Source organism: Schistocerca nitens, chromosome 5 (genome assembly GCF_023898315.1).
Source record: "Schistocerca nitens isolate TAMUIC-IGC-003100 chromosome 5, iqSchNite1.1, whole genome shotgun sequence".
Taxonomy (NCBI): Eukaryota; Metazoa; Arthropoda; class Insecta; order Orthoptera; family Acrididae; genus Schistocerca; species Schistocerca nitens.
Window position 1 is genome coordinate 24,754,287 of NC_064618.1, and position 27,327 is coordinate 24,781,613.

Consider the following 27,327-nt stretch of genomic DNA (forward strand, 5'->3'; position numbering starts at 1 on the left):
AAACTGTGGGCGAGATTATTGAGAGAGAGAGAGAGAGCAATATCGATAGTCGATCCATCAAAGCGGAGGTGTGTTGTTGGGTAGCTAGAGAGGCGGACATGGTGTTCTGTGGGCGGATACCTGTTTTACTGTGGGAGTCGTGACGGTATTGTAGCTCTGTGTCTGTTAATTGAACTGCGCTTGTATTTCGACTGTGTTTTCGTACACTCAAGTACAGTGAACTTACGTATTTATTCGCGTTCCGATGAACTACCGGACGCCTATAATCAGTAACAGTCGTTCTGAATTTATGCGAACTGTCTATTGTTTGTCAGTACATTCCCGTCCAGGACGGTTTTTCGCGATCGCGGCACTCATAATACGAATTGACTTTCTACAGAATTCGCGGGCGGCAAGTTTTATAAACTGTGTGTGGCATAAGTAAACTTAAATTGTGTGCGCCAGAAACATTAAAACTGTGCACATACGGACATCTGTAACAACAATTACATCGACCAGCCTGTGGCCTGCAAAACGCCACTGTAATACTGAGATTATTACCGCCAACAGACTTTTCGCTAAGATAAGTGGAGGTTATCCTAATGCTACATTTGTTGGGATAAATAGTGATTGCAGAGAGCATTTTATAGAGCATGGACTTCACAGAAACATGAAAGGGAAAGAAGCCATGAGTGCTGAAATATCGAATGCTATTAAAGACTCTAAAGTAGAACGAAACACTATTACACTGTCCGAAAACGGCCTTATTAAAGTATCAACATTAGTGGAAATAGGAAGAGCTGATGTCGCACAATCATTGGTAGCAACAGAAGATTCTTTGACGTTAGAAGTAAAAAAATCTGAAGTGTCGTCCAGTACAGCAGCCACATCAGCCAAATTGTCAGTAGTGTCGAAATCATCAGAAACAGCTGAACCATTATCATCAGCAGCAGATGTACCACCCTCCCCAGCAGGTTCAAAATCAAGTCCAGAATCTGTGACTAGTCCATCAATCAGAAGAACAGAGGCAAGAACAGTGGTACAAAATGCCACTCAGATATCATCAACAGAAGAAAAATCAACACCATCGGAGCATCATTTATCAGCTTCATACGCAGCTTCAACGTCCACAGTAACGTCAGTGCCAACTGTAGTTAAAGATTTAAACGAAAATACAGTTTCAGCAAAAGTTCCAGTATCAATTGGAACATCACTTACAAAACCAGACTCAGCATCAAAACTGGCAGCATCTCCAACATCCACTGAATCATCAGCTTCAGAAACACCTCCAGCATCCACTGAAACAGCAGCTACAACTACAGATATGACAAGTATGGTGGCACGTCCAGGGGTAAGAAATACAAGGAGCAGGAAACGTGTAATTCTTAAGGATTTTTGGTACCCAGCCTCAGCAAGTAACAGCCGGTAACATTGGGAAGCATGAGTACAAACTCCTCTCAATCTAATTTCAATAATGAGCCTTAACATACAATGCATTAAAAATAAAATATTAGAACTTGAGATTGCAGCCAGTGAAGCTAGTATAGACTGTATTTGCATTCAAGAACATTGGTGCATGAGTTACGAACTAGAAAATATTTGCATTTCCCCATATAAATTAGTAAGCCATTTTTGCAGGAAGGAAACAAGACATGGTGGTGTTTGCATTTATGTAAAACCTGGAGTAAAGGTTAAAAATATGACTGTAACTGAATCCTTGAATGCAGAAAAACATTTTGAGGCTGCAGCAATACAGTTGAATATGCAAAAGAGTAAATTAATAATAATGTCAGTGTACAGATCATCATGTGGTGATCCTGAAATTTTTAGAAATAAGTTAGAGGCATTGCTCAAAATATTACATCATAAAAAATCAACAGTAATTATAAGTGGAGATTTTAATGTCAACTTATTGACTGAAGGTGCATCCAAAGACCAGTTCCTGAATGTTTTACATAGCTTCAATTTGTATCCACATATAACTAACCCTACAAGAATAACAAACTCTTCAAAAAGTCTCATAGATAATATCTTCACAAATATACATGCCATAGATATAGATGTAATAAATGTTGACCTAGGAATATCTGATCACAATGCACTTACCCTTAAATTTCCCATAGCCCCTGTGACCAAAAATAGTTCATACCAAATGTACAAAAGAACCTTCTCCACAAATAGTTGCAGTCACTTCATAAATACACTGACTAACCAATCATGGGCAGAAGTACTGTTACAAACTAGCACAAACACTGCATATAATGTTTTTTCTTCCCTGTTTATGTTGAATTTTGAAATGTGTTTTCCTAAGAAACTTGTCAAAACAAACACATATGGGCATACACATGCTAACTCCTGGATCACAACCGGTATTAGAAATTCCTCCAGGACCATGAAAATGCTTAACTATAGACTGAAAAGTTGGACTGACCCCAAGTTTAAAGAATATGTAACAAATTACAAAAAAAATATAGAAAAGTAATTACAAAAGCAAAATTACTAAGTAATGATAAATTAATAAGAAAATCAGGCAATAAATCAAAAACTATTTGGGAAATTGTGAAAAGGGAAACAGGTAAGGGCCTCAAGGATCAGGAAATAGTACTCAATAATAGTGAAAATATTGAATTAAAAGATGAAACTCTGGCAAATTACATTAATAATTACTTTTTAAGTGTACCAGTGTCATTAAGTAAAAACTTTACTAAACATGAGAAATTAACAGCCCCAAAAGTAGACAGTAGTATGTTGTTAACTCCCACAAATGATAATGAAATATTAAAGGTGATAAAGAGTCTAAAATCAAAAATGTCTCCAGGTATTGATGAAGTGCCTGTGTCAATAATAAAAAAAAGTTGCCCAACAAATTATAAAGCTCCTGGTACATATTGCCAATTTGTCTTTCAGCGAAGGTGTGTTTCCTGAGAGGTTGAAAATCTCTAAGGTTAGACCTCTGTTTAAAAAAGGAGATCCATACAAGGTAGAAAATTATAGACCAATATCCCTTCTCCAATCATTTTCAAAAATTCTAGAGAAATTAATGAAAACCAGACTCATAAATTACTTAGATGCTCACAAACTTCTAAACTGCAATCAACATGGCTTTCGCTCGGGCCACAGCACAGAATCAGCTATCCATGCCTATACCAAAGAGATTGTCAGGAGTCTCGACACTAAAAAATGTGTAGTGGGAATTAACTTAGATTTATCTAAAGCTTTTGATACAGTAAATCACAAAATTCTGTTAAACAAGATGGAGGCAATAGGTGTAAGGGGAGTTGTGAAGCAGTGGTTTGAATCTTACCTTCAAGATAGAACTCAGGTAGTAGAAATCATTGCAGAACATAAAAATCAGAAACTCAAGTGGGTCTCAGATGCAAAGAAATTGGAAATAGGTGTCCCACAGGGCAGTGTTCTTGGTCCCTTATTATTCTTGCTTTATATAAATGACATAAAAAATCCTAATATTTCTACCAAAATAATGTTGTTCGCAGATGACACTAGCATAATTATAAGTGATGATAAAAAGTCATTAACCACCACAACTGATATAGTCATGAAATATATTCAACATTGGTTTAATGCTAATGAGTTAAGACTTAATGTAAGTAAAACAAATTATATACAGTATGGCAAAGCAACTCAAGATATGGACCTCCAGTTAAAACTAATGGATAAGAAGATAGAGAGTGTACAATCCACAAAGTTTTTGGGCATGCATATTGATCAAAACTTAAGCTGGAAAGACCATCTCAAGTACTTACCCAAAGGCTCAATTCGGCATGTTTTGCATTGAGGATATTATCTAGCGTATGCAGCACAGACTGTATTAGACTAGTGTATTTTGCTTACTTTCAGTCCATCGTGTCTTACGGCATAGTGTTCTGGGGTAAAACTAAATCGAGCTTAACAGATATCTTCAAATTTCAGAAAAGAGCTATACGAATCATAACACATAACTCTCCAAGAACTCATTGTAGGCCCCCTTTCAAAGAATTGCAAATACAATACCATCACTGTATATTTTTAAAAGCATTCTGTGTACAAGAGCACATATGAAAAATCTACGTACAAATGAGGACTGCCATAATTATAATACTAGAACTCGTAAGAATTTGTATGTAGAAAGGGTAAGGACAACACAAACCCAAAAGCATGTAAGTTATTTTGGAATAAAACTCTACAATGCTCTGCCAGTGTACATGAAGGCAATAACAGATGAAGTAAAATTTAAGACTGAGCTTAAAAATTACCTTTTAAGCAAAACTTTCTATGATGTAGATGAGTACTTTGATTGTGTGTAAATTTATTGCCAAAAATTTTAATTTATATGTCTAAATATGTACTTTTAACAAAATGCCTTGAAAGTGATGTTCCATTGTTATGTCTGTAGTACTTTTACTAGTATGATAACTTTGTTGTGACAATTCCTACATCATGTAAATGATATACAGGAAGATAATAAAATGAAATGAAATCAGATTTCCAGCTTAATGAATACCACCGCCCGCCCGATTACAAGGAAAAGTCATCAGCTGCAATCACACGACCGTGGGAGCAGATCTCAACGTTTCACCAGGACCAGCCAGCTGCCGTCAATATCGCGATCATCGTCACAACACACAAGATAAGATTTAAAAGCAGCACTCTCCTCTCAAAGACTCAAAATTGTTGCAAACAATTTTAATTTGTAATTTCCTTTCCTTCTGGCTGACATTCACATAACGTTTGTCTTCTTTAGAGTAAAAGTGTTCTCCATGCAGCGGTGTGTTTTTAATTATTTCCAATTTTTTTTTTTAAGTTTTAAACCCGCTGCTGCTATATGTATATTTTATATAACTTTTGGAGGGCATGTGTCTAAATTCGTGTGCTGTAACATGTAGTAGAAGTATTGTAATATTTTGCTACTTCGACAAGGGAGCCCGCCATTAATTTCTTAAACGTCGACCAGTGACAGTGAAGCTCGCTTGCTATTGGTGCTAACATTCTATAGTGGGTAATTCAAAGGTGGGTAGCTGTCAAACCACACGGGTTGTGATTACTTTGAATGAGAGTCGTGTAGAATTGTGGGTTCATCACTTCTTTTGTTTATTGATGTTAGAAGCAATTTTTTTGTCAATGTCATTGAATCTTAATTAATATGGTTGTTCTATGCTAAACTGGTATAAATGCATGGTCAGATATCTGTTGGGAAGTAAAATTTGGAGAAACGTCTGTTTAGATACGACTTGATTTTGACTGCGTTAGTTAACACGGTACTTTTCGGGTATTTTTGGCAATACTTAGTGACAGGGTAGAATCGCAGTCATCACAGCATGTAAACTTGTACTGTACTACTGTGGTAGGTGTAGGCTTCTTGTCTATCCTGGCTACATTAATCTGTATCCTTTACTGCTTGCTCAATATACAGATTGAATAGCATCGGGGAGAGGCTACAACCCTGTCTCACTCCCTTCCCAACCACTGCTTCCCTTTCATGTCCCTCGACTCTTATTATTGCCATCTGGTTTCTGTACAAATTGTAAATAGCCTTTCGCTCCCTGTGTTTTACCCCTGCCACCTTCAGAATTTGAAAGAGAGTATTCCAGTCAGCATTGTCAAAAGCTTTCTCTAAGTCTACAAATCCTAGAAACGTAGGTTTGCCTTTTCTTAATCTTTCTCCTAAGATAAGTCGTAGGGTCAGTATTGCCAGAAATACGGAAGCATCCGATCCCACCCGTCTGCTTTGATCCATGACGTCACAAATATGGCGGAAACAAAAACAAACACACACACTTTCCACAAGAAGCCTAATGACACTAACGGGACAAGTGCGGGAAATGGGGTGTTTTAGGTGGGGGGGCAAACTAAATATAAACAAATTTAGACGTCTTGCGTGCCTACAACGTGTAAGTGAAGACAGCCATGCATGAATACCCACCCACCTCCCCAGGGGTCGTAACCCCTGCAACCCATAGAAGATAAAGATGCTTCAGTAGCTGATTAGTGTTTTTTGTCTTTTTTTAAAAAAAATCTCACGGGATAGAAGGAACAGATCAGAAAGATAAATATAATAAACTAAAACAGAAATTGTAGGAAACAGATAATTAAAATAAGTAGTAAGTGTTTTTAAATAAAAAAAAAAATCTCACGAGATAGAACGAACAGATCAGAAAAGTAAATAAAATAAGATAAAACAGAACTGGAGACAGCCACACTCAAACCAAACTCCGCGCCGTCATGACGTCACACACGACAACACCCTTACGTCACGGGTCAAAGCCGACGCATGGGATCGGACGCTTCTGTCGACCCGTATTGCCTCATGTGTTTCAACATTTCTAAGGAATCCAAACTGATCTTCCCCGAGATCGGCTTCTACCAGTTTTTCCGTTCGTCTGTATATAATTTGCATTAGTATTTTGCAGCCATGACTTATCAAACTGATAGTTCAGTAATTTTCACATCTGTCAACGCCTCCTTTCTTTGGGTTGGAATTATTATATTCTTCTTGAAGTCTGAGGGTATTTCGCCTGTCTCATACATTTTGCTCACCAGATGGTAGAGTTTTGTTAGGCCTGGCTCTCCCAAGGCTGTCAGTAGTTCTAATGGAATGTTGTCTATGCCTGGGGCCCTGTTTCGATTTAGGTCTTTCAGTGCTCTGTCAAACTCTTCACATGGTATCATATCTCCCATTTCATCTTCATCTACCTCCTCTTCCATTTCCATAATATTGTCCTCAAGAACATCGCCCTTGTATAGACCCTCTATATACTCCTTCCACCTTTCTGCTTTCCCTTCTTTGCTTGGAACTGGGTTTCCATCTGAGCTCTTGATATTCATGAAGTGGTTCTCTTTTCTCCAAAGGTCTCTTTAATTTTCCTGTTGGCAGTATCTGTCTTACCCCTCGTGAGATAAGCCTCTACATCCTTACATTTGTCCTCTAGCCATCCCTGCTTAGCCATTTTGCACTTCCTGTCAATCTCATTTTTGAGACGTTTGTATTCCTTTTTGCCTGCTTCACTTACTGCATTTTTGTATTTGCTCCTTTCATCAATTAAATTCAGTATCTCTTCTGTTACCCAAGGATTTCTACTAGCCCTCGTCTTTTTACCTACTTTATCCTCTGCTGCCTTCACTATTTCATTCCTCAAAGCTATCCATTCTTCTTCTACTGTATTTCTTTCCCCCATTCCTGTCAATTGTTCCCTTATGCTCTCCCTGAAACTCTGAACAATCTCTGGTTTAGTCAGTTTACCCAGGTCCCATCTCCTTAAATTCCCACCTTTTTGCAGTTTCTTCAGTTTTAATGTACAGTTCATAACCAATTGATTGTCGTCAGAGTCCACATCTGCCCCTGGAAATGTCTTACAATTTAAAATCTGGTTCCTAAATCTCTGTCTTACCATTATATAATCTATCTGAAACCTTCTAGTATCTCCAGCCTTCTTCCATGTATACAACCTTCTTTCATGATATTTGAACCAATTGTTAGCTATGATTAAGTTATGCTCTGTGAAAAATTCTACCAGGCGGCTTCCTCTTTCATTTCTTAGCCCCAATCCGTATTCACCTACTATGTTTCCTTCTCTTCCTTTTCCTACTGTTGAATTCCAGTCACCCATGACTATTAAATTTTCATCTCCCTTCACTACCTGAATAATTTCTCTTATCTGATCATATATTTCATCAATTTATTCATCATCTGCAGAGCTAGTTGGCATATTAACGTGTACTACTGTAGTGGGCGTGGGCTTCGTGTCTACCTTGGCCACAATAATGCGTTCACTATGCTGTTTGTAGCAGCTTACCCGGATTCCTATTTTTTTATTCATTATTAAACCTACTCCTGCATTACCCCTATTTGATTTTTTATTTATAACCCTGTTTTCACCTGACCAAAAGTCTTGTTCCTCCTGCCACCGAACTTCACTAATTCCCACTATATCTAACTTTAACCTACCCATTTCCCTTTTTAAATTTTCTAACGTACCTGTCCGATTAAGGGATCTGACATTCCACGCTCCGATCCGTAGAACGCCAGTTTTCTTTCTCTTGATAACGACGTTCTCCTGAGTAGTCCCCACCCGGATATCCGAATAGGGGACTATTTTACCTCCGGAATATTTTACCCAAGAGGACGCCATCATCATTTAATCATACAGTAAAGCTGCATGCCCTTGGGAAAAATTACGGCTGTAGTTTCCCCTTGCTTTCAGCCGTTCGCAGTACCACAACAGCAAGGCCGTTTTGGTTATTGTTACAGGGCCAGATCAGTCAATCATCCAGACTGTTGCCCCTGCAACTACTGAAAGGGCTGCTGCCCCTGTTCAGGAACCACACGTTTGCAGGAACCACACGTTTGTCTGGCCACCAACGGCAAGGTACATGGTTCATGGGGGGAGACAAACAACCTAGTGAACGCATTATTGTGGCCAAGAGAGACACTAAGCCCACGCCTACAACAGTAGTAAAAGTCTATATGCCAACTAGCTCTGCAGATGACAAAGAAATTGCAGAAATGTGTGATGAGATAAAGGAAATTATTCAAATAGTGAAGGGAGACGAAAATTTAATAGTCATGGGTGACTGGAATTCGATAGTAGGAAAAGGAAGAGAAGGAAACTTAGTAGGTGAATATGGATTGGGGCTAAGAAATGAAAGAAAATGCCACCTGGTAGAATTTTGCACAGAGCACAACTAAATCATAGCCAACACTTGCTTCAAGAAACATAAAATGAGGTTGTATACATGGAAGAAGCCTGGAGATACCGACAGGTGTCAGATAGATTATATAATGGTAAGACAGAGATTTAGGAACCATGTTTTAAATTGTAAGACATTTCCAGGGGCATATGTGGACTCTGACCACAATCTATTGGTTATGAACTGTACATTAAAACTGAAGAAACTACAAAAATGTGGGAATTTAAGGAGATGGGACCTGGATAAACTGAAAGAACCAGATGTAGAGAGTTTCAGGAAGAGCATAAAGGAACAATTGACAAGAATGGGGGAAAGAAATACAGTAGAAGAAGAATGGATAGCTTTGAGGGATGAAGTGGTGAAGGCAGCAGAGGATCAAGTAGGTAAAAAGACGAGGACTAGTAGAAATCCTAGGGTGACAGAAGAAATACTGAATTTAATTGATGAAAGGAGAAAATATAAAAATGCAGTAAATGAAGCAGGCAAAAAGGAATACAAACGTCTCAAAATGAGAGCGACAGGAAGTGCAAAATGGCTAGTCAGGGATGGCTAGAGGACAAATGTAAGGATGTAGAGGCTTACCTCATTAGGGGTAAGATAGATACTGCCTACAGGAAAATTAAAGAGACCTTTGGAGAAAAGAGAACCACTTGTATGAATATCAAGGGCTCAGATGGGAACCCAGTTCTAAGCAAAGAAGGGAAAGCAGAAAGGTGGAAGGAGTATATAGAGGGACTATACAAGGGCGATGTTCTTGAGGACAATATTATGGAAAAGGAAGAGGATGTAGATGAAGATGAAATGGGAGATATGATACTGCGTGAAGATTTCGATGGAATACTGAAAGACCTAATTCGAAACAAGGCCCTGGGAGTAGACAACATTCCATTAGAACTACTGACAGCCTTGGGAGAGCCAGGCCTAACAAAACTCTACCATCTGGTGCGCAAAATGTATGAGACAGGCGAAATACCCTCAGACTTCAAGAAGAATATAATAATTCCAATTCCAAAGAAAGCAGGCGTTGACAGATGTGAAAATTACCGAACTATCAGTTTAATAAGTCACAGCTGCAAAATACTAACGCGAATTCTGTACAGATGAAAGGAAAAACCGGTAGAAGCTGACCCCAGGGAAGATCAGTTTGGATTCCGTAGAAACATGGGAACACGTGAGGCAATACTGACCCTACGAGTTATCTTGGAAGCTAGATTAAGAAAAGGCAAACCTACGTTTCTAGCATTTGTAGACTTGGAGGAAGCTTTTGACAATGTTGACTGGAATAATCTCTTTCAAATTCTGAAGGTGGCAGGGGTAAAATACAGGGAGCAAAAGGCTATTTACAATTTGTATACAAGCCAGATGGCAGTTATAAGAGTCGAGGGACATGAAAGGGAAGCAATGGTTGGGAAGAGAGTGAGACAGGGTTGTAGCCTATTCCTGATGTTATTCAATCTGTATATTGAGCAAGCAGTAAAGGAAACAAAAGAAAAATTCGGAGTAGGTATTAAAATCCATGGAAAAGAAATAAAAACTTTGAGGTTCGCTGATGACATTGTAATTCTGTCAGAGACAGCAAAGGACTTGGAAGAGCAGTTGAACGGAATGGACACTGTCTTGAAGGGAGGATATGAGATGAACATCAACAAAAGCAAAACGAGGATAATGGAATGTAGTCAAATTAAATCGGGTGATGCTGAGGGAATTAGATTAGGAAATGAGACACTTAAAGTAGTAAAGGAGCTTTGCTATTTGGGGAGCAAAGTAACTGATGATGGTCGAAGTAGAGAGGATATAAAATGTAGACTGGCAATGGCAAGGAAAGCGTTTCTGAAGAAGAGAAATTTGTTAACACCGTGTATAGATTTAAGTGTCAGGAAGTTGTTTCTGAAAGTATTTGTATGGAGTGTAGCCATGTATGGAAGTGAAACATGGACGATAAATAGTGTGGACAAGAAGAGAATAGAAGCCTTTGAAATGTGGTGCTACAGAAGAATGCTAAGATTTGATGGGTAGATCACATAACTAATGAGGAAGTATGGAATAGGATTGGGGAGAAGAGGAGTTTGTGGCACAACTTGACTAGAAGAAGGGATCGGTTGGTAGGACATGTTCTGAGGCATCAAGGGATCACCAATTTAGTATTGGAGGGCAGCGTGGAGGGTAAAAATCATAGAGGGAGACCAAGTGATGAATACACTAAACAGATTCAGAAGGATGTAGGCTGCAGTGCGTATTGGGAGATGAAGAAGCGTGCACAGGATAGAGTAGCATGGAGAGCTGCATCAAACCAGTCTCAGGACTGAAGACCACAACAACAACAACAACATACATAATGTTATAATTTACCATATTTTTTACTTCTTTACAACTCTTTCATATGTTAATCCATGGCATTTTGTGGCACTGTTTGTGCCATAATTACAGGGGAAGAGAATCCCAATTACCTCTTGCACAGACTAACTAACAAAATGCACTACCAACCTTCTAACTAATAATTGCACGAAGGTGCAAACATCAATGATTCTTACTTGTGTACTACTATTCTTGATGTCAGACTTTTAACACAGTTATTTACACAGTTACTGTTGGATAACAAAACGCACTATATAATCCCCACCATTACTACTTCATTCCTTACAACCTCAATAAACATCTTAATTTGTCAATACAACAACATCTCCAAGACAAAATACTAGTCCCATACTTAACATTAGACAAGTAACAACATAGTTATCTACATCAGCCTCATTTGGGGTAACAGAAAATTTTGAATCTCTACTCTATACCATCCTTACACCATTCTCTTAATACAACCAAGTCCTTTGTTGCTCTCCTTAACACTACTAACTTGGTTCAAATCTGGCAGCTTCACTTAGCTTCATCATAAAATTGCAAGCTAGTCTATTGCCAAGGAATTTAGGTGAGAGCAATATATTTTATGCCATTTTGTAGCAGTTTTGTTTGTTGTCCTCGGTGTTGCTACACTGGCTGAAAAATGGGGTTTGCAATTTGCACACTGACTACTGTAAATAATGTAGCCAACAGGTACACATTTGCGTTTCACTGTTGTTTACTTTCGCTTTTAACAACCCCCCATTTACACATTTAATATGGCCAGTGCACTATTGTTTAATTTTCAATAAGCCTCATTAATAGTTTGCAAGTGGACATCCACATACTGCCACAATAGTTTACTGTTATACATCTATGAGCAGTTACAGCCTAACCACACAGTTCACGGCCTTTCAACTAAATTGGACAGTCACTGTCATTGCTTTAACGTATGGCGTACTGGTGTAATACTTATTCCACTGTTAAGTTGATGAATTGTTATCATTCTAACCAACACAGGTTCCTCTTCTGAAAGTTGGCTGTGGATTGACTGCCTTGTGACCAAAAATCGGGCCCTAATGTAATGTCACAATAATAGGTGCTGAAACTACACATTGTCCGAAGTTTAATTTACAGAAATTATAATTAAAACTAAACTCATTCGACCATCTAACTACATCGAAAAATTGGTTCTCTTTAACGGTTTCTTCTACTACAAGAGTTAGTCCAAATTATTTGTTTAAATCATGAAATTAACAAATACAGGGTGTTACAGAAAGGTACAGCCAAACTTTCAGGAAACATTCCTCACACACAAAGAAAGAAAATATGTTATGTGGACATGTGTCCGGAAACGCTTACTTTCAATGTTAGAGCTCATTTTATTACTTGTCTTCAAATCACATTAATCATGGAATGGAAACACACAGTAACAGAACGTACCAGCGTGACTTCAAACACTTTGTTACAGGAAATGTTCAAAATGTCCTCCGTTAGCGAGGATACATGCATCCACCCTCCGTCGCATGGAATCCCTGATGTGCTGGTGCAGCCCTGGAGAATGGCGTATTTTATCACAGCTGTCCACAACACGAGCACGAAGAGTCTCTACATTTGGTACCAGGGTTGCATAGACAAGAGCTTTCAAATGCCCCCATAAATGAAAGTCAAGAGGGTTGAGATCAGGAGAGCGTGGAGGCCATGGAATTGGCCCGCCTCTACCAATCCAACGGTCACCGAATCTGTTGTTGAGAAGCGTACGAACACCTCGACTGAAATGTGCAGGAGCTCCATCGTGCATGAATCACATGTTGTGTCGTACTTGTAAAGGCACATGTTCTAGCAGCACAGAGTATCCCGTGTGAAATCATGATAACGTGCTCCATTGAGCATAGGTGGAAGAACATGGGGCCCAATCAAGGCATCGCCAACAATGGCTGCCCAAACGTTCACAGAAAATCTGTGTTGATGACGTGATTGCACAATTGCGTGCGGATTCTCGTCAGCCCACACACGTTGATTGTGAAAATTTACAATTTGATCACGTTGAAATGAAGCCTTATCTGTAAAGAGAACATTTGCACTGAAATGAGGATTGACACATTGTTGGATGAACCATTCACAGAAGTGTACCCGTGGAGGCCAATCAGCTGCTGATAGTGCCTGCACACGCTGTACATGGTACGGAAACAACTGGTTCTCCCGTAGCTCTCTCCATACAGTGACGTGGTCAACATTACCTTGTACAGCGGCAACTTCTCTGATGCTCACATTAGGGTTATCATCAACTGGACGAAGAATTGCCTCATCCATTGCAGGTGTTCTCATTGTTCTAGGTCTTCCCCAGTCCCAATCAATTGCTTCGAACGTCTTCCTGTTGGGACACCTTCGTTCTGGAAATCTGTCTCGATACAAACATACCGCGCCACGGCTATTGCTCCGTGCTAATCCATACATCATATGGGCATCTGCCAACTCCGCATCTGTAAACATTGCACTGACTGCAAAAACCACGTTCGTGATGAACACTAACCTGTTGACGCTATGTACTGATGTGCTCGATGCTAGTACTGTAGAGCAATGAGTCGCATGTCAACACAAGCACCGAAGTCAACATTACCTTGCTTCAATTGGGCCAACTGATGGTGAATCGAGGAAGTACAGTACATACTGAAAAAACTAAAATGAGCTCTAACATGGAGATTAAGCGTTTCCAGACACATGTCTACATAACATCTTTTTTTTATTTGTGTGTGAGGAATGTTTCCTGAAAGTTTGGCCGTACCTTTTTGTAACACCCTGTATAAGTATGCAAACAATACTTTTGACAAAACTGTTAATTACTTTGGAATTGAAAGGCTGGTTTTGCTAACATATTTTCGAATAGAGCCAAATATATACTTTAAGATTATTAGTATTTCGTCTTCCAAATGTTTATAATTAGTACAGAATTTATATTTGTTTATAGGTCAACAACAGAATTTAAGTTATGAAACAATAACTGATTTCACCCTATAACAAAAATATTAACTAGGAATAGTTTAAATAAATTAGAAAATCAATTAAATACCAAAACCTAAGCACAAAATTAGATCTGGTGTTATAATCTTTAAAACTGAAGGCCAACCTTTCCCTTTTATGAAAATACAGATTATACTCACATATGTTAATGGTAATTAGTTCAAATTGAAAAAAACAAATTTAAGGAGGCAGATGGCAAAACAAGAGGGGAAGTAAAATTATCCCAGCTTGCTTTGTCACAAGATGTTCGCAAAAAGATTCCGAATAAGAATTAAAACCAACCAACTCCCATAAGCAACAAAAAATAACTGCCCACAATTCACAGATAAATCTTTCCTTCTTTTTTTTTTTTTTTTTTTTTTTTTTTTTTTTACTTGAGTAAACTAGATAATAATTTTCATTGACACAGGAATAAAATGGATGTGAATAAGAAGGAAGTGCACAGTACATTATAGAGAAGTGAAATGGCATATGTTCTTTACTTGTTAAATCTAGGCATATCTGAAAAAATGTAATACAAACAGTCTTGAACATTAAACATGTGAATCACAGCATAATTATTACTGTATCCAATGTACTCACTCCCGATAATAATCTTTGATTGCACGTAAAGAGAAATGGGCATTAGTGAACATTCTAATATTGTGGCAGAAGAAACTGAATAACACCGTGGTGTAGTGGATTTGATACTAAACTGCTGCATGGAGGGTTGTGAATTCAAACCTTACATGGATTGTACAATTTTAATTTCTATATTCGGTTTGAGTACATTCTAGAAGTATCCACAAATGTCAAGGATCATTGTACTGGAATGTTCTGTAACTGTATGTATACTGTATGAGTTCTGGTCGGAGGCAGTTCATTCCATGCTCTTGTATGTGCAAGTGCTGAATAAATGTTCGTTAAGTGAAGTTAGTGTTTTTGATTCATCTAATTACACTTTCTTCTATGTGACATTATTCTGGTGGAGGCACTGGGTATTGGAACTTGCGATAGTGCACATTATCGATGATGCAGTGGCTCCTATCAGGCCATGACAGAGCCACCATTTACATGGCGAGAAACCCGAGTTCGAGCCATATTCAACAGGTCATAATCTATCAGAGACAGAAGAAGAAGAGGACATTATGATAACAGCAACTGTGTGCCGCCACATGAGACATCCTTCCAGGTTATCTAGTTACAATGGCCAAGAACCAAACAAGTGGCTGAAGGTATATGAGCATATAGCCAAATTTAACAAATGGGATGACAGCATGTTTTTGGCTAACGTATTTTTCTACTTGGAGGGCACTGCCAAGCAATGGTATGAGAACAAAGAGGAGAAGTTCACAAGCTGGGAAGTGTTCCAGGTGCAACTGTGCAAGTATTTCGGCGACATACGACAACAGAAGTGCAAGGCTGAAGATAAATTATAAAGTGCAGGGCACAGTGTCCAGGAGAAACTCCAGCATCCTACATTCAAGATGTCTTGGAGCTGTGTAAAATAGTGGATCTTAGAATGAAGGAGGAAGATAAGGTTGCACATCTTTTGAAGGGTGTTGCTGAGGACATGTATCAAGCCCTACTCCTGAAGGAGGTTTCGACAGCAGATAACTTCATAAAATGGTGCCAGTATATCGAGACAATGCATCAAAAAAGAACTACACACAAGAAGTATGAACAGCTTCCAAATGTCGTATTGATGTCTGTGATGAAGGAAGCAACTGATTTCACAAGTGTTCTTCATTAGATAGAGACAGCAAAAAACTGAGACGCTTCAAGAGGTCATAAGGGAGGAAGTGGAACAGACATTGAACCCAATCTCTCGTTCTTCATTTTCCTTTTGAACGGATGATGGACAATCTTCTAAGGCACCTGAAGTGGACGATGTGTCTTTGTTATTTAGATGACACTAGTGTTCTCAGAGACATTTGATGATCATATAAAAAGACTGAGGGCCGTTCTTAAGTGTCTCCAACAAGGCAGACTGAAACTTAATCCAAAAAAGTGTATCTCTGGAGCAAAAGAAATCAAAATACCTGGACACCTTGTGTCAAATGAAGGTGTGTGGCCAGACATAAAAAAGGTGAGATCTATAACAGAATTTCCTATTCCTAAAAGTATTAGAGATGTGAGAAGCTTCCTCGGATTATGTTCTTATTACTGTTGTTTTATCAAAGACTTTTGTAACAAAGCCAGGCCACTCCAAGAGTTGTTAAAAGCTGATGCTAAATTTATCTGGGGTGGTGCTCAACAAGATTCTTTTGATGTGCTGCAAAAAGCTCTGATGACTGACCCTGTACTTGGTCTGTATGATGAGAGAGCACCTACAGAACAAGAAAAACTTTGATCTCTTTGGAAAGGGGTGGCTACCAGTGATTCCTAAACACATGCTCTTAGATGTTCTACAGAAATTCCATGACACACCTGAGGCCAGACATTTAGGATTTATTAAGACCTATGATAGAATCCGCAAGACATTTTTCTGGCCAGGTTTATTTAGGAGTGTCTGTCACTATGTGTCACACCATCGAGAGTGCCAGAGGAGAAAGGCAGTTCCTCAGAAACCATTTGGCTGACTCATACCAATTCCACCAGCCGAAACGCCTTTCCATCATGTTGGGATTGACCTCCTGAGACAATATCCAACATCTGCTAGTGGCAATAGATGAATTATTGTTTGCACTGATTATCTGACACACTATGCCATTACAAAAGCCATGAAAACAGCCAAAGCATCCGAGGCAGTCAAATTAATCCTGGAAGACATTGTATTAAAACACAGTGCCCCAAGGTCATTAATTAACGGATCAAGAGAAAGTTTTTCAATCGAATCTTTTGACAGAGCATGCAGCATTACTCATCACATGACCGCTGCCTACCATCCACAATCTAACGGGCTTACTGAACGCCTTAATAAGACTTGTTCAACATGCTATCAGTGTTTATCAATGTTGAGCAGAGCAACTGAGATGAGATGCTACCTTTCGTGACATTTGTCTACAACATCGCCAAACAAGACACTACAGGATTTATACCATTTTTCCTGGTGCATGGGTGTGAGGTGACTACAATGATGGACACTGTGTTTCCATTACATCCTGATGACGTGGACGACGGCTACATTGGCCAGGTGTTAACCAGAGCTGAGGAAGCTCAGCAGTTAGCTCGACTCTGCTCGCTGCAAGCTCAAAAAAACAATCATCGAAGGTATGATGCGAGCCACCAGCCTGGTGACGTCTGGATCTTCACTGCTGTTTGGGAGGTTGGTCTCTCTGAGAAGCTCCTCAGGCACTACAACCTTATAAGGTTGTAAGACAGTTGTCTGATGTTACTTATGAAGTTGAAGATTTTGACCCTGACACAAGACGATGAAAGATCAGAGATACGGTCTACATCCTTTGAATGAAGCCCTGTAGGGATCCTGCACCACAGGGTAAATTCAAAGCTCCTGTGACAGGCAACAAGTGAAAAGGTGACGATGAGCATAGCAGCAAAAGAAGTTCTAAGAAGATCACCACCAGGGCGAGAATCAGTCATCAGGAGCCGGAATATGCGGGACCAATGACTCATTCCCAGACTAGGAGGACGTAACACCGAGACGCTGTTCTCTTAAGGAGGGAGCAATGTCGTAGAAGAAGCTGTGTAGCACCACGGTGTAGTGGATATGATACTAAACTGTTACATGGAGGGTCATGAGTTCCAAACTCAACTGTAATGTACAATTTTAATTTCTATATTCGGTTTGAGTACATTCTAGAAGTATCCACAAATGTCAAGAATCATTGTACTGGACTGTATATATACTGTATGTGTTCTGCCCGGAGGCAGTTGTTCTGTGCTCTTGTATGTGCAAGTGCTGAATAAACCTTCGTTAAGTGAAGTTAGTGTTCATCATTCATCTAATTACACCTTCTTCTATGTCACAATATTAACCCTAATAAAATTGAAAAGCAACCCAGCAATGCCATTTGTAATGAAAACACACAGAATGTGTCTACAACAGTAATCATGAAATGGCAGGTAAATGCAAATATATACAGAACATGAATGAAAGCTGCAACAAAATTATGTTTTAACATAAAAAATAAGCTCCAATAATTAATCAAAATCATATGCTAAAAAAGAGTGTTAATTAACTAATGTGGCATCACATTATCCAAATTAATCTGTGACAATAAACGTTTACCATATCACTCCAATAACACTGGCCACACACTCTCTTTACTTAATTTTCTTGTTACATTTATCCCACCAACAAACTGCTAGTCATAGCTTCCAAAATGTTACCGAAGATTCAAAGACAGATGATGCCCAGACATCTTTTAGAGGCTAAGAAAGTTAATATTACATGTGTAAGGAACTTTCTTTATCACTTACAAAAATATTGTGTAAATATGACTATCTACTTGGAGCATAATAATATTAATGTAATTAATTTTAAGTCAGAACTGAAAATATATATTCATTGTTGTAAACATGAAGATAGATTTGCAATGACCAGTCCAATATTTGATGTGCTGTACTGTACATTTAAGATTTACTGGACCAAATAAATACAATTCAGTACAACACACATTTCTCTTGAGTTGTTTATCAAAATCTGATCATAAGTCCACAAAGTCAGGGACTAAATTATGGGAGCTAACATTAGCACCTCACAGAAAAAAACATAAAGCAAAGTCCTCTGCAAGAAAGAATCTATGAGAAATGGCAAAATCTCTTACCAATAATACTACAGAACACAAAATTACTTTGCTTCTGCTACCTGTTTGATATCTTCAGTGCAGCCCAGGTCCACTATTTATATCATGATGTAAGAAATAGGGACATCAATTACAAAGAAGAGCAATTTATTGAATGATATTGGCCACAGTATGCTTGTTTATACACAGATGGCTCTAAAACAGAAGAGGGAGTGGCATATGCCTTCTTTAGCCCATTTATAAGGGGCATTCAAAAAGAACCAAGCCGGAGGCATAATTACAGAAACCAGTACCTGTATGTTGGAAGTATTGATCATGGCTGTTGAGACACTTGTCCCACTGTGAAACAAGACATTGAATGGCTGTCTCATAAAATTCCCGGGGCTGTGATGTTAACAAGTTCCGCATATACAGCTGGACGTCGTTGTCTGAGGTGAATCATTTGCCCGTCAGAGCCTTTTTAAGAGGACCAAAAGTGTTGTAATCACAGAGAGAGAGGTCTGGACTGTATGGAGGGTGACCGAGAACCTCCCATTTGGATTTCTGCAGGAGTGCCATGACTGTGTTGGCTGTATGAGGCTTTGCATTGTCATGGAGCAGAATGACCCCACGGGTGAGATTGCCTGGTCATTATGATTTGGTCACTTGGCGAAGGGTGATCAGGGTTTGCAAGTAATGCTGGGCATTTGCTGTTGTCTCATGCTGCAGGAAGTGAATCAGAATAGGACCATCTTGGTGAAAGAAGAACATCAGTATAATGATTCACCTCAGACGACGACGTCCAGCTGTAAGTGCGGAACTGGTTAACATCGTAGCCCTGCGAATTTTATGAAACAGCCATTCACTGCCTTGTGTCACAGTAGGACAAGTGTCTCAACAGCCAGGGGTGAATACTTCTAACATACAGGTACTAGTTTGTAATTATGCCTCCAGCTCATTTATTTTTGAATGCCCCTTAAACATCTACATCCATACTCTGCAAACCACCGAAGTGGATGACAGAAGGAATGTTCCACTGCAACACTTGTTAGGGTTTCTTCCCATTCCATTCACATATGGAGAGTAGCAAGAACCATCATCTGAATGGCACTGTGCATGCTGTTATTGTTTTAAACGCCTACAATCCCTATGTGAGTGATACATAGGTAGTTGTAGTATATCCCTAGAGCCATCATTTAAAAGCAGCTCTTGAAACTTTGTCGGTAGACTTTCTTGGGATAGTCTGCATCTATCTTCAAGAGTCTGCCAGTTTGGTTTCTTCAGCATCACTGTAACACTCTCCCACAGGTCTAACAAACCAGTAAAAATTTGTGCTGCCCTTCTCTGTTTAAGTTCAGTATCCGACAATGGAAAATCCAGGATGGAATTTAACAATACCAGAGAAGGAAAGTTGCTACTCACCATATAGCGGAGATGCTGAGTCGTGATAGGCACAACAAAAAGATTCACACAATTATAGCTTTCAGCCATTAAGGCCTTTGCCAGCAGTAGACACACATACACACACGCACACACACACTCACACAAATGCAACTTGTACACACGTCTCCAGTCTCAGAGAGCTGAAACGGCACTGCGAACAGTAGCACCAGTGCATAATGGGAGTGGCGACAGGGTGGTGGTAAGGAGGAGGCTGGGGCAGGGAGGGGGAGAGATAGTATGGTGGGGGTGGTGGTCAGTGAAGTGAAGTATTGCAGCTGTTTGCAGTGTTGTTTCAGCTCTCTGAGACTGCAGACATGTGTGCAAGTTGCGTTTGTGTGTGTGTGTGTGTGTGTGTGTGTGTGTGTGTGTGTCTACTGCTGACAAAGGCCTTAATGACCAAAAGTTATAATTGTGTGAATCTTTTTGTTGTGCCTATTGCGACTCAGCATCTCCGCTATATGGTGAGTAGCAACTTTCCTTCTCTGGTATTGTTAAGTTAAATATTTCCTGTTAGACCTATTTGGTATGGGTCCCTATGGGTTCATCACACCTATAAAATGATTGCACTTCAACCTGAAACATCTATCTATATAGCACAGCTGTGGTCACAGGGAGGCCATTTGTTATGGAATATAGACATTGGAACTCATATTGATACTCACCAACAAAGCATTATTAACAAATTACAAAATCGCAAATTCAGCCAGCAGTCTAATAGATATATCTTAGAAATATTGGAGGCCATAACAGAAGCAAGGAAAAATGACACAGACATAAACTTGTTATGGATTAAATGGCACACAGCAATTTTCCACAAATAATTATGGAACCCCTAGTAAAGACAAACATTACTGAAGAACAATTTTCTCCGGCATGTATCTGAAAGAGCAGACACCAAGCGGCTGCACAACCACACACCTCTCCTCGACTGGGGTTCAACTGTGTAAAGCCAAGTAAATGTCATGCGATATCATTCATTCTTATGAGGCTGAAACACAAATGTTACTGCGCACAATTTACATGGAATAAAAGTTCCAGTTTCTGTAACCTTTGATGAGGATCAAACTGACGTGGCAGATCCAAATCACGTAATACTGTTATCCACTAAACATGCACTCACATGTCTGTTTGGTTAAGTTCAGAATTTATACACTGCCGAAAAAGAAATTAGTGCACCCTTTTAGAGGTTTCCAATTCACTCAAGATTTATTGTTGCATATTGAGTGCACGAATGCAATGATTTCATTTACAGATCAACAGCACAATCAGTTCTATGGTACCAGCTATCTACCCATGCTGAAACAGCCATATTAGTACATGGTGTAGCCTCCATGGGTGGCAACACAGGTGTTGACTCTAGCATCCGGTTGATCCTACAGATGGTGAATACTGTCCTGGGATACGTTGTGCCATACCTGCTCAACTTTTTCATGTAGTTCTGTAAGAGTTGTTTGTTGACGAGTCTCATTGTATCCCACATGCGCTCGATTGAAGACAAATCTGGAGTTTGTGCTGGCCAAAGAAGTTGCTGCATGTCTTTCAGAGCACGCTGAGTTTTATGGGCATTATGTAGGTGAGCATTATCCTTTCAAAACAACACATCATCTTCCTGCTGCAAGAACAGCAAAAGAATGTTGTTACATTCTGGTTTGCACTCTCTCCAGAAACACCAGAGGTGAATGAGAGTTGCTGCTTACTGCTTATCCTGACTATAAGGCCTGGGTTGGTGCGAATTTATCTCGAATAAATGCACTCCATGAGACAGCGCTCATCACGTCTACATTGTATGTGTAAAAGACAGTCACTTGCATGCAAGTAGGAACTGCCTTAATTGCTGAAGACCATGGCATAACATTCCAAGTTATCCTCCAATGGCACCAGTCAAGCTGTGCACTTCAACGTCATGGTGCGAGTGAAAGACGGGATAGAGGTGTGCATGTTCGTAGTCCTACTGCTAATAACCAGTCCACAACAGTTTGGGTTGACACATCTGGATTCCCAGACCCTTTTTGTCAGTTCTGTGATAGCTGTACAATCTGGCACTACTGGCATTACAATACGATGATCCTGGCAGATGTCTGTGCTGTTTGGATGTCCGGAATCTGATCTACAAGAGTGAGTAAGTTCACGTGACCACTAACACCAGCAACATTGCACAACTGTTGTAGCACATCCAAATTGTGTGGCAGTCCTCCAAATGAACCGTCCCACCACTTGGTAGGCCACAATTTGACCCCTTCCAAACTCACTCAGATGACCTTAGGAAACAAGAGTGCGTCTTGTGTCATGATTAACTGCTTTCTTTACACGTTTACACCACACTGAGTCTTCTGGCTGTGAGCATCCTCTATTAAAGAGTAGACACACATGGTGGTCTGGTAGCAATACCCCTTTGCTATCTGTTGACAGATGTGGTTGAAACCATTTCAAGTACATCTACTATCCTTCAGGTGGCATAGCCTGTCATCGGATCAAAATTTACATCATCTTTACAGATGTACTAATTCTTTCTCTGGCAGTGTATTTGTATGTGAAGATGCAAATTAATGTTCCATTCTACAATTTTTAAATTATGAATGGGTGTTTGTATATGTAGACTCAAACTATCTTGAATAAGATACTTTGTATAATAACACTGTAAGAATAGACATGTGCATTGTAATCTCTTAGTTATTGGTTTTCCCCAAAGCTAAGCCTAGCCCATCATTTTACTTCAACTCAAAGTTTTATGTTAACTCTGTACTGTTTATAACTATTGCTGGTTGTCTGGTCAATGTCACCTAAAGCTCAAAAAATAAATAAAATAATATTGCAGCTCACATTTTTATCTGCCAACACTTGTTTGTATATTACTTTCAGATGGTACTCAAACATAGATGCTACAATACTTTCTCAACATACAGTCCCGAGTCAATCATCGTCATTCCAATATCCCCCCCGATTCTTGTTGTTCTTAAGATATCAGCTGGATTATACATTTCAGCTACTTCTTATCACAAAGACAACAGATCCACATTTGCTAAAGCGCATTTCTTCTTGCCACTGACCATACTTTCAGTTTCTCAAGCAAACGATTTTTTTTTTCACTGTAAATGCATACCACATGACTCTGTCAATACAATCCAATACATTTCATGACTACGTTAACTCCTGACTCCATCATCTTGTCCCTCATAATACTTCAATACTATTCATAACAACTAATAATAATGCAGAACACAATGTAATCATCAGCATTATCATGAACAGAAACAACCGTAACACTTCCCTGTATGTCACAAAGAATCCTACCATCTCATAATAATCCAGAACAATTCTGCTCACAATTGCCTAAGTTCATCATGAATATAGTAATCAATATCCATCTTTAGCTTTGCTACAGCCAAATTATTTTCATTTTCATTGTTTCATAGAACTTTTTGGGACACACTGATGTCAACATATTTTCTGTTGAACAGAAAATACTACGAGGAAACTGATCATGTGGCATGGCCAGTCCCCTATCACTTATCATGGCAAACCTATACGTGGAACACTTTGAAGCATAGGCTCTAGTATCCACCAAGCTGAAACCAAAGTATTTCTACTCGTTTTTGGACAGCAATTTTATGTGGCCACATGAACCTGGAAAAACTTTTAAGACTTTCTGTAACATTAACTCTATTTATAAATCCATGATGGAACCTGAAAAAGAGGGCAAGGTACCTTGCCTCAATTTTTAAGACCAAACAGATCCTTTGGTCACAGTTTACATAGAAAAATGGGCCCACTGACCTCTACATGGGGCATCTCCAAAAATTTCTCTAGGAGTTTAGAGAAAGGAACACTAGGCTTTAGAATTGCCATTTTTTACATCATTAAGCTGTTCCATTTTGAGAGACGCCTTGCGATCAGAACTAAGTCACACAAGAACTTATTATATCCCAGGGAATTGATGTTTACCTACTCTATTTGTGACTAAAAACACTGTATTCCAGACTACAGGGAGCTGGGGAGCAAGGGGGGATGATCTTTGTCACCCACATCCATTGCAGATGCCTATAGACCTCTTATCTTCATGCCCTTGAGCCATCACACAACATGTTACAAAGGAATTCAAAGCTAAAGACTATGGTCCATATAGCTTGAACACTTTTAGGTAAGGAGAGGTGCCACAAGGAATTACATCACACACAAAGGAATGGGTACACATATAATTAAACTGAATGGGTGTTGCTGTCAAAATCAAGAACTCCTGGAAAGGTGGTTGAGTCTGAGACCAAGGAAGAGAAGCCAAATATCAGTCTACTTTATGCTGGTACACTACCTTGAAAGACAGACAGACTGCTTTGGAAGCATTGTGTCCAGTACACTTCGCTCCCTGCAACTATGATAAAAAAAATTTATCTGCACAGTTAGTGTCTGCACCAAATACTTTTCGTGAAAATGTTGCAATGAAATCATAACAAGTGTTTTGTATTAATATGTAATTTAATTAGCAATCTGTTTACTAGAGTGATCACACAGCATAGTATAATGGTTACAGAATAGATAAATCACAAATTTACTGCATGTAACAAGGGTCTGTGGTAGCTAACGTAACATACACATACACAACATGCCATGTTTCATTTCATTTTCGACTCTGCCTTAGCTCTCAATGTTCACTCGGTATAGGACTTTTTAGATTTATTGGATTTCTTTCAATGCAAGCTTTCCTCTGATTTGAATTTTCTATAATTTTGAGCATATTAACAAGTCATATGATATGACATCTTTCAGTATTTTATAACCGCAATTTAATGCTGATTTTCACTTAAATTCATGTAAATATTCTTATTCTCTCACTTTGAGTTCTAGTACTGCTCCACAACTTCCTCACAATGACACCTGAATCAATGTCTTAGCTAAATGCATTTCCATACTACATCTTTACACAAAGTTAAACTGTAACAATCATGTGTACACACCTACACCGATACGATGATGCCACATGCAAAACAAAATCAGTTGTGGACTCAGCATCTGTTTACACATTATCAGTCTTGTAGTAATTACTGATTCAAACATGATGATATTTTGTCACAAAATCTGACCAACTATTACTGTGATGGATGAATAGACATCTGCACATCACAAGTCATCTTTGTAATGTTAAAGGTGATCTTGGTTTCTGAAAACTACTTATGTAATGCAATATATGCAAAAGTGGAATTTCTTGTGTGGGGTAGACTATCAGAATGGTTGAGGAGAGATGCGAGGAACATCAATGACACAACCAGCTAAAGCTGAGCAATGTCTCTAATATAATTATGAAATGAAATACGATGGGACCAGTACCTGATTCTAATTCAAACTTTAAAACATTTTGAATAACTTTTATCTTGTTAAGGCATGACATCAAAGAAACTTTCAAAAATATGAAATGAACATACAAAAGACTTGATTTGTTGCATTTCATAACAAAATTGTATGTGACAAGGCTATTTTTAAGTTTAACAATAGATGAAGTCTTTCTGGTACTTGCACTTTCCAATAAAAAATTTCTGTCTTTATAAATCCTTTAACAAAATAATCAATTTCAACACTAAATAAATTTGAAACAAAATTTTAATTACAACTATGAGTCAAATTTAAGAATTTTACATCACCCTCATTAACAAAACATTGAATATACAAATCAGCCCACAATTCACACTTGTTAAGACACACATCCTTTATTACAGTTGCGATTGCAGTCTTTCGCGGCATATTCCGCTGATGAATTCTTCTCGAGTTATCAGCCGAATGGTGGCATCGTCTTATTATAGTTTTCAATTCTTTCACTGTATTGTTAGTATATTCCATGCAACCTTTGGCAAAATTAGCATGAAATTTGCTTTCAACACCAATGATACTTGCCTTTAACATTCTCAATCAAAGTTTTATTTTGAACATTTTTGCAACCTGATTCGTCCAGAATGCTGGTGTGACTACATCATCTTTTATGATCAGAAAATATTTAATCTCCTCATCTTAGTCTTTGACAATATGTTAACACTTATGGTTTCCTTACTGTCCATGGTTAAATATTATATTAGGCTCTCATAACGATAAACCACAAGAAGTTCTATGTTTGACTGGGTGTTTTTCAGTTACTTTGACGAATGTGCTTTGACATGCTGATAGATCTTTTGGATATGAGAACCATTTGCTTTCACTTCTTTAATAACTTTTTGATTTGGAAGCCACTATGCATATTTGTTAAGTCATACAATCTGGCCTTATTTTTAGGTTCAAAGAGAAGAGTGCAGATGTTACTGCTGATATTTTGCGACTCTTCACAAAACTCTCCAGTCTGTTATGCATAACATGTTGCAAACAGAGAGGAAGTGAACCAGAAGTTTGAAACATTCTTAAAAATGGTCCATATTGTAATGAAATAGTCTTGTAAAATGCCAGTTTACATTTAATGAAAATTTCTTTCACCTGTGTTAAAATATTTCTCTCTAGATTGGCATTTAGAATTTTTCTTAATTCAATAAATCAGAAATATCACTCAAAATTGTCAAAATGTAATCATTGCTTTAAAGTAACCAGTTCCTTTAGCACCAGTTAACCCCACAATTCTCTAAAGAATAAAACAGTTTCAAACTTCTCACTAGTTTACAAATGAGTTAATGTGTTAAATATATCTAAAAACAAAGATGATGTGACTTACCAAATGAAAGTGCTGGCAGGTCGACAGACACACAAACAAACACAAACATACACACAGAATTCAAGCTTTCGCAACAAACTGTTGCCTCATCAGGAAAGAGGGAAGGAGAGGGAAAGACGAAAGGATGTGGGTTTTAAGGGAGAGGGTAAGGAGTCATTCCAATCCCGGGAGCGGAAAGACTTACATTAGGGGGAAAAAAGGACGGGTATACACTTGCACACACACACATATCCATCCACACATATACAGACACAAGCAGACATATTTAAAGACAAAGAGTTTGGGCAGAGATGTCAGTCGAGGCAGAAGTGCAGAGGCAAAGATGTTGAATGACAGGTGATGTATGAGTGGCGGCAACTTGAAATTAGCGGAGATTGAGGCCTGGTGGATAACGGGAAGAGAGGATATATTGAAGAGCAAGTTCCCATCTCCGGAGTTCGGATAGGTTGGTGTTAGTGGGAAGTATCCAGATAACCCGGACGGTGTAACACTGTGCCAAGATGTGCTGGCCATGCACCA

The 27,327-nt window shown here is 38.8% G+C and overlaps 1 protein-coding gene across 1 annotated transcript; it reads left to right on the plus strand.

Annotated features, from left to right (window-relative positions):
• The first annotated feature begins 207 nt into the window (after positions 1–207).
• On the plus strand, positions 208–4,610 carry LOC126259522 (uncharacterized). The gene is made up of 2 exons (XM_049956382.1): positions 208–1,330; positions 4,461–4,610. The coding sequence occupies exons 1-2, from the start codon at positions 650–652 to the stop codon at positions 4,608–4,610; spliced, it is 831 nt and encodes a 276-aa protein (XP_049812339.1). The 5' UTR covers positions 208–649.
• The last annotated feature ends 22,717 nt before the right edge of the window (positions 4,611–27,327 follow it).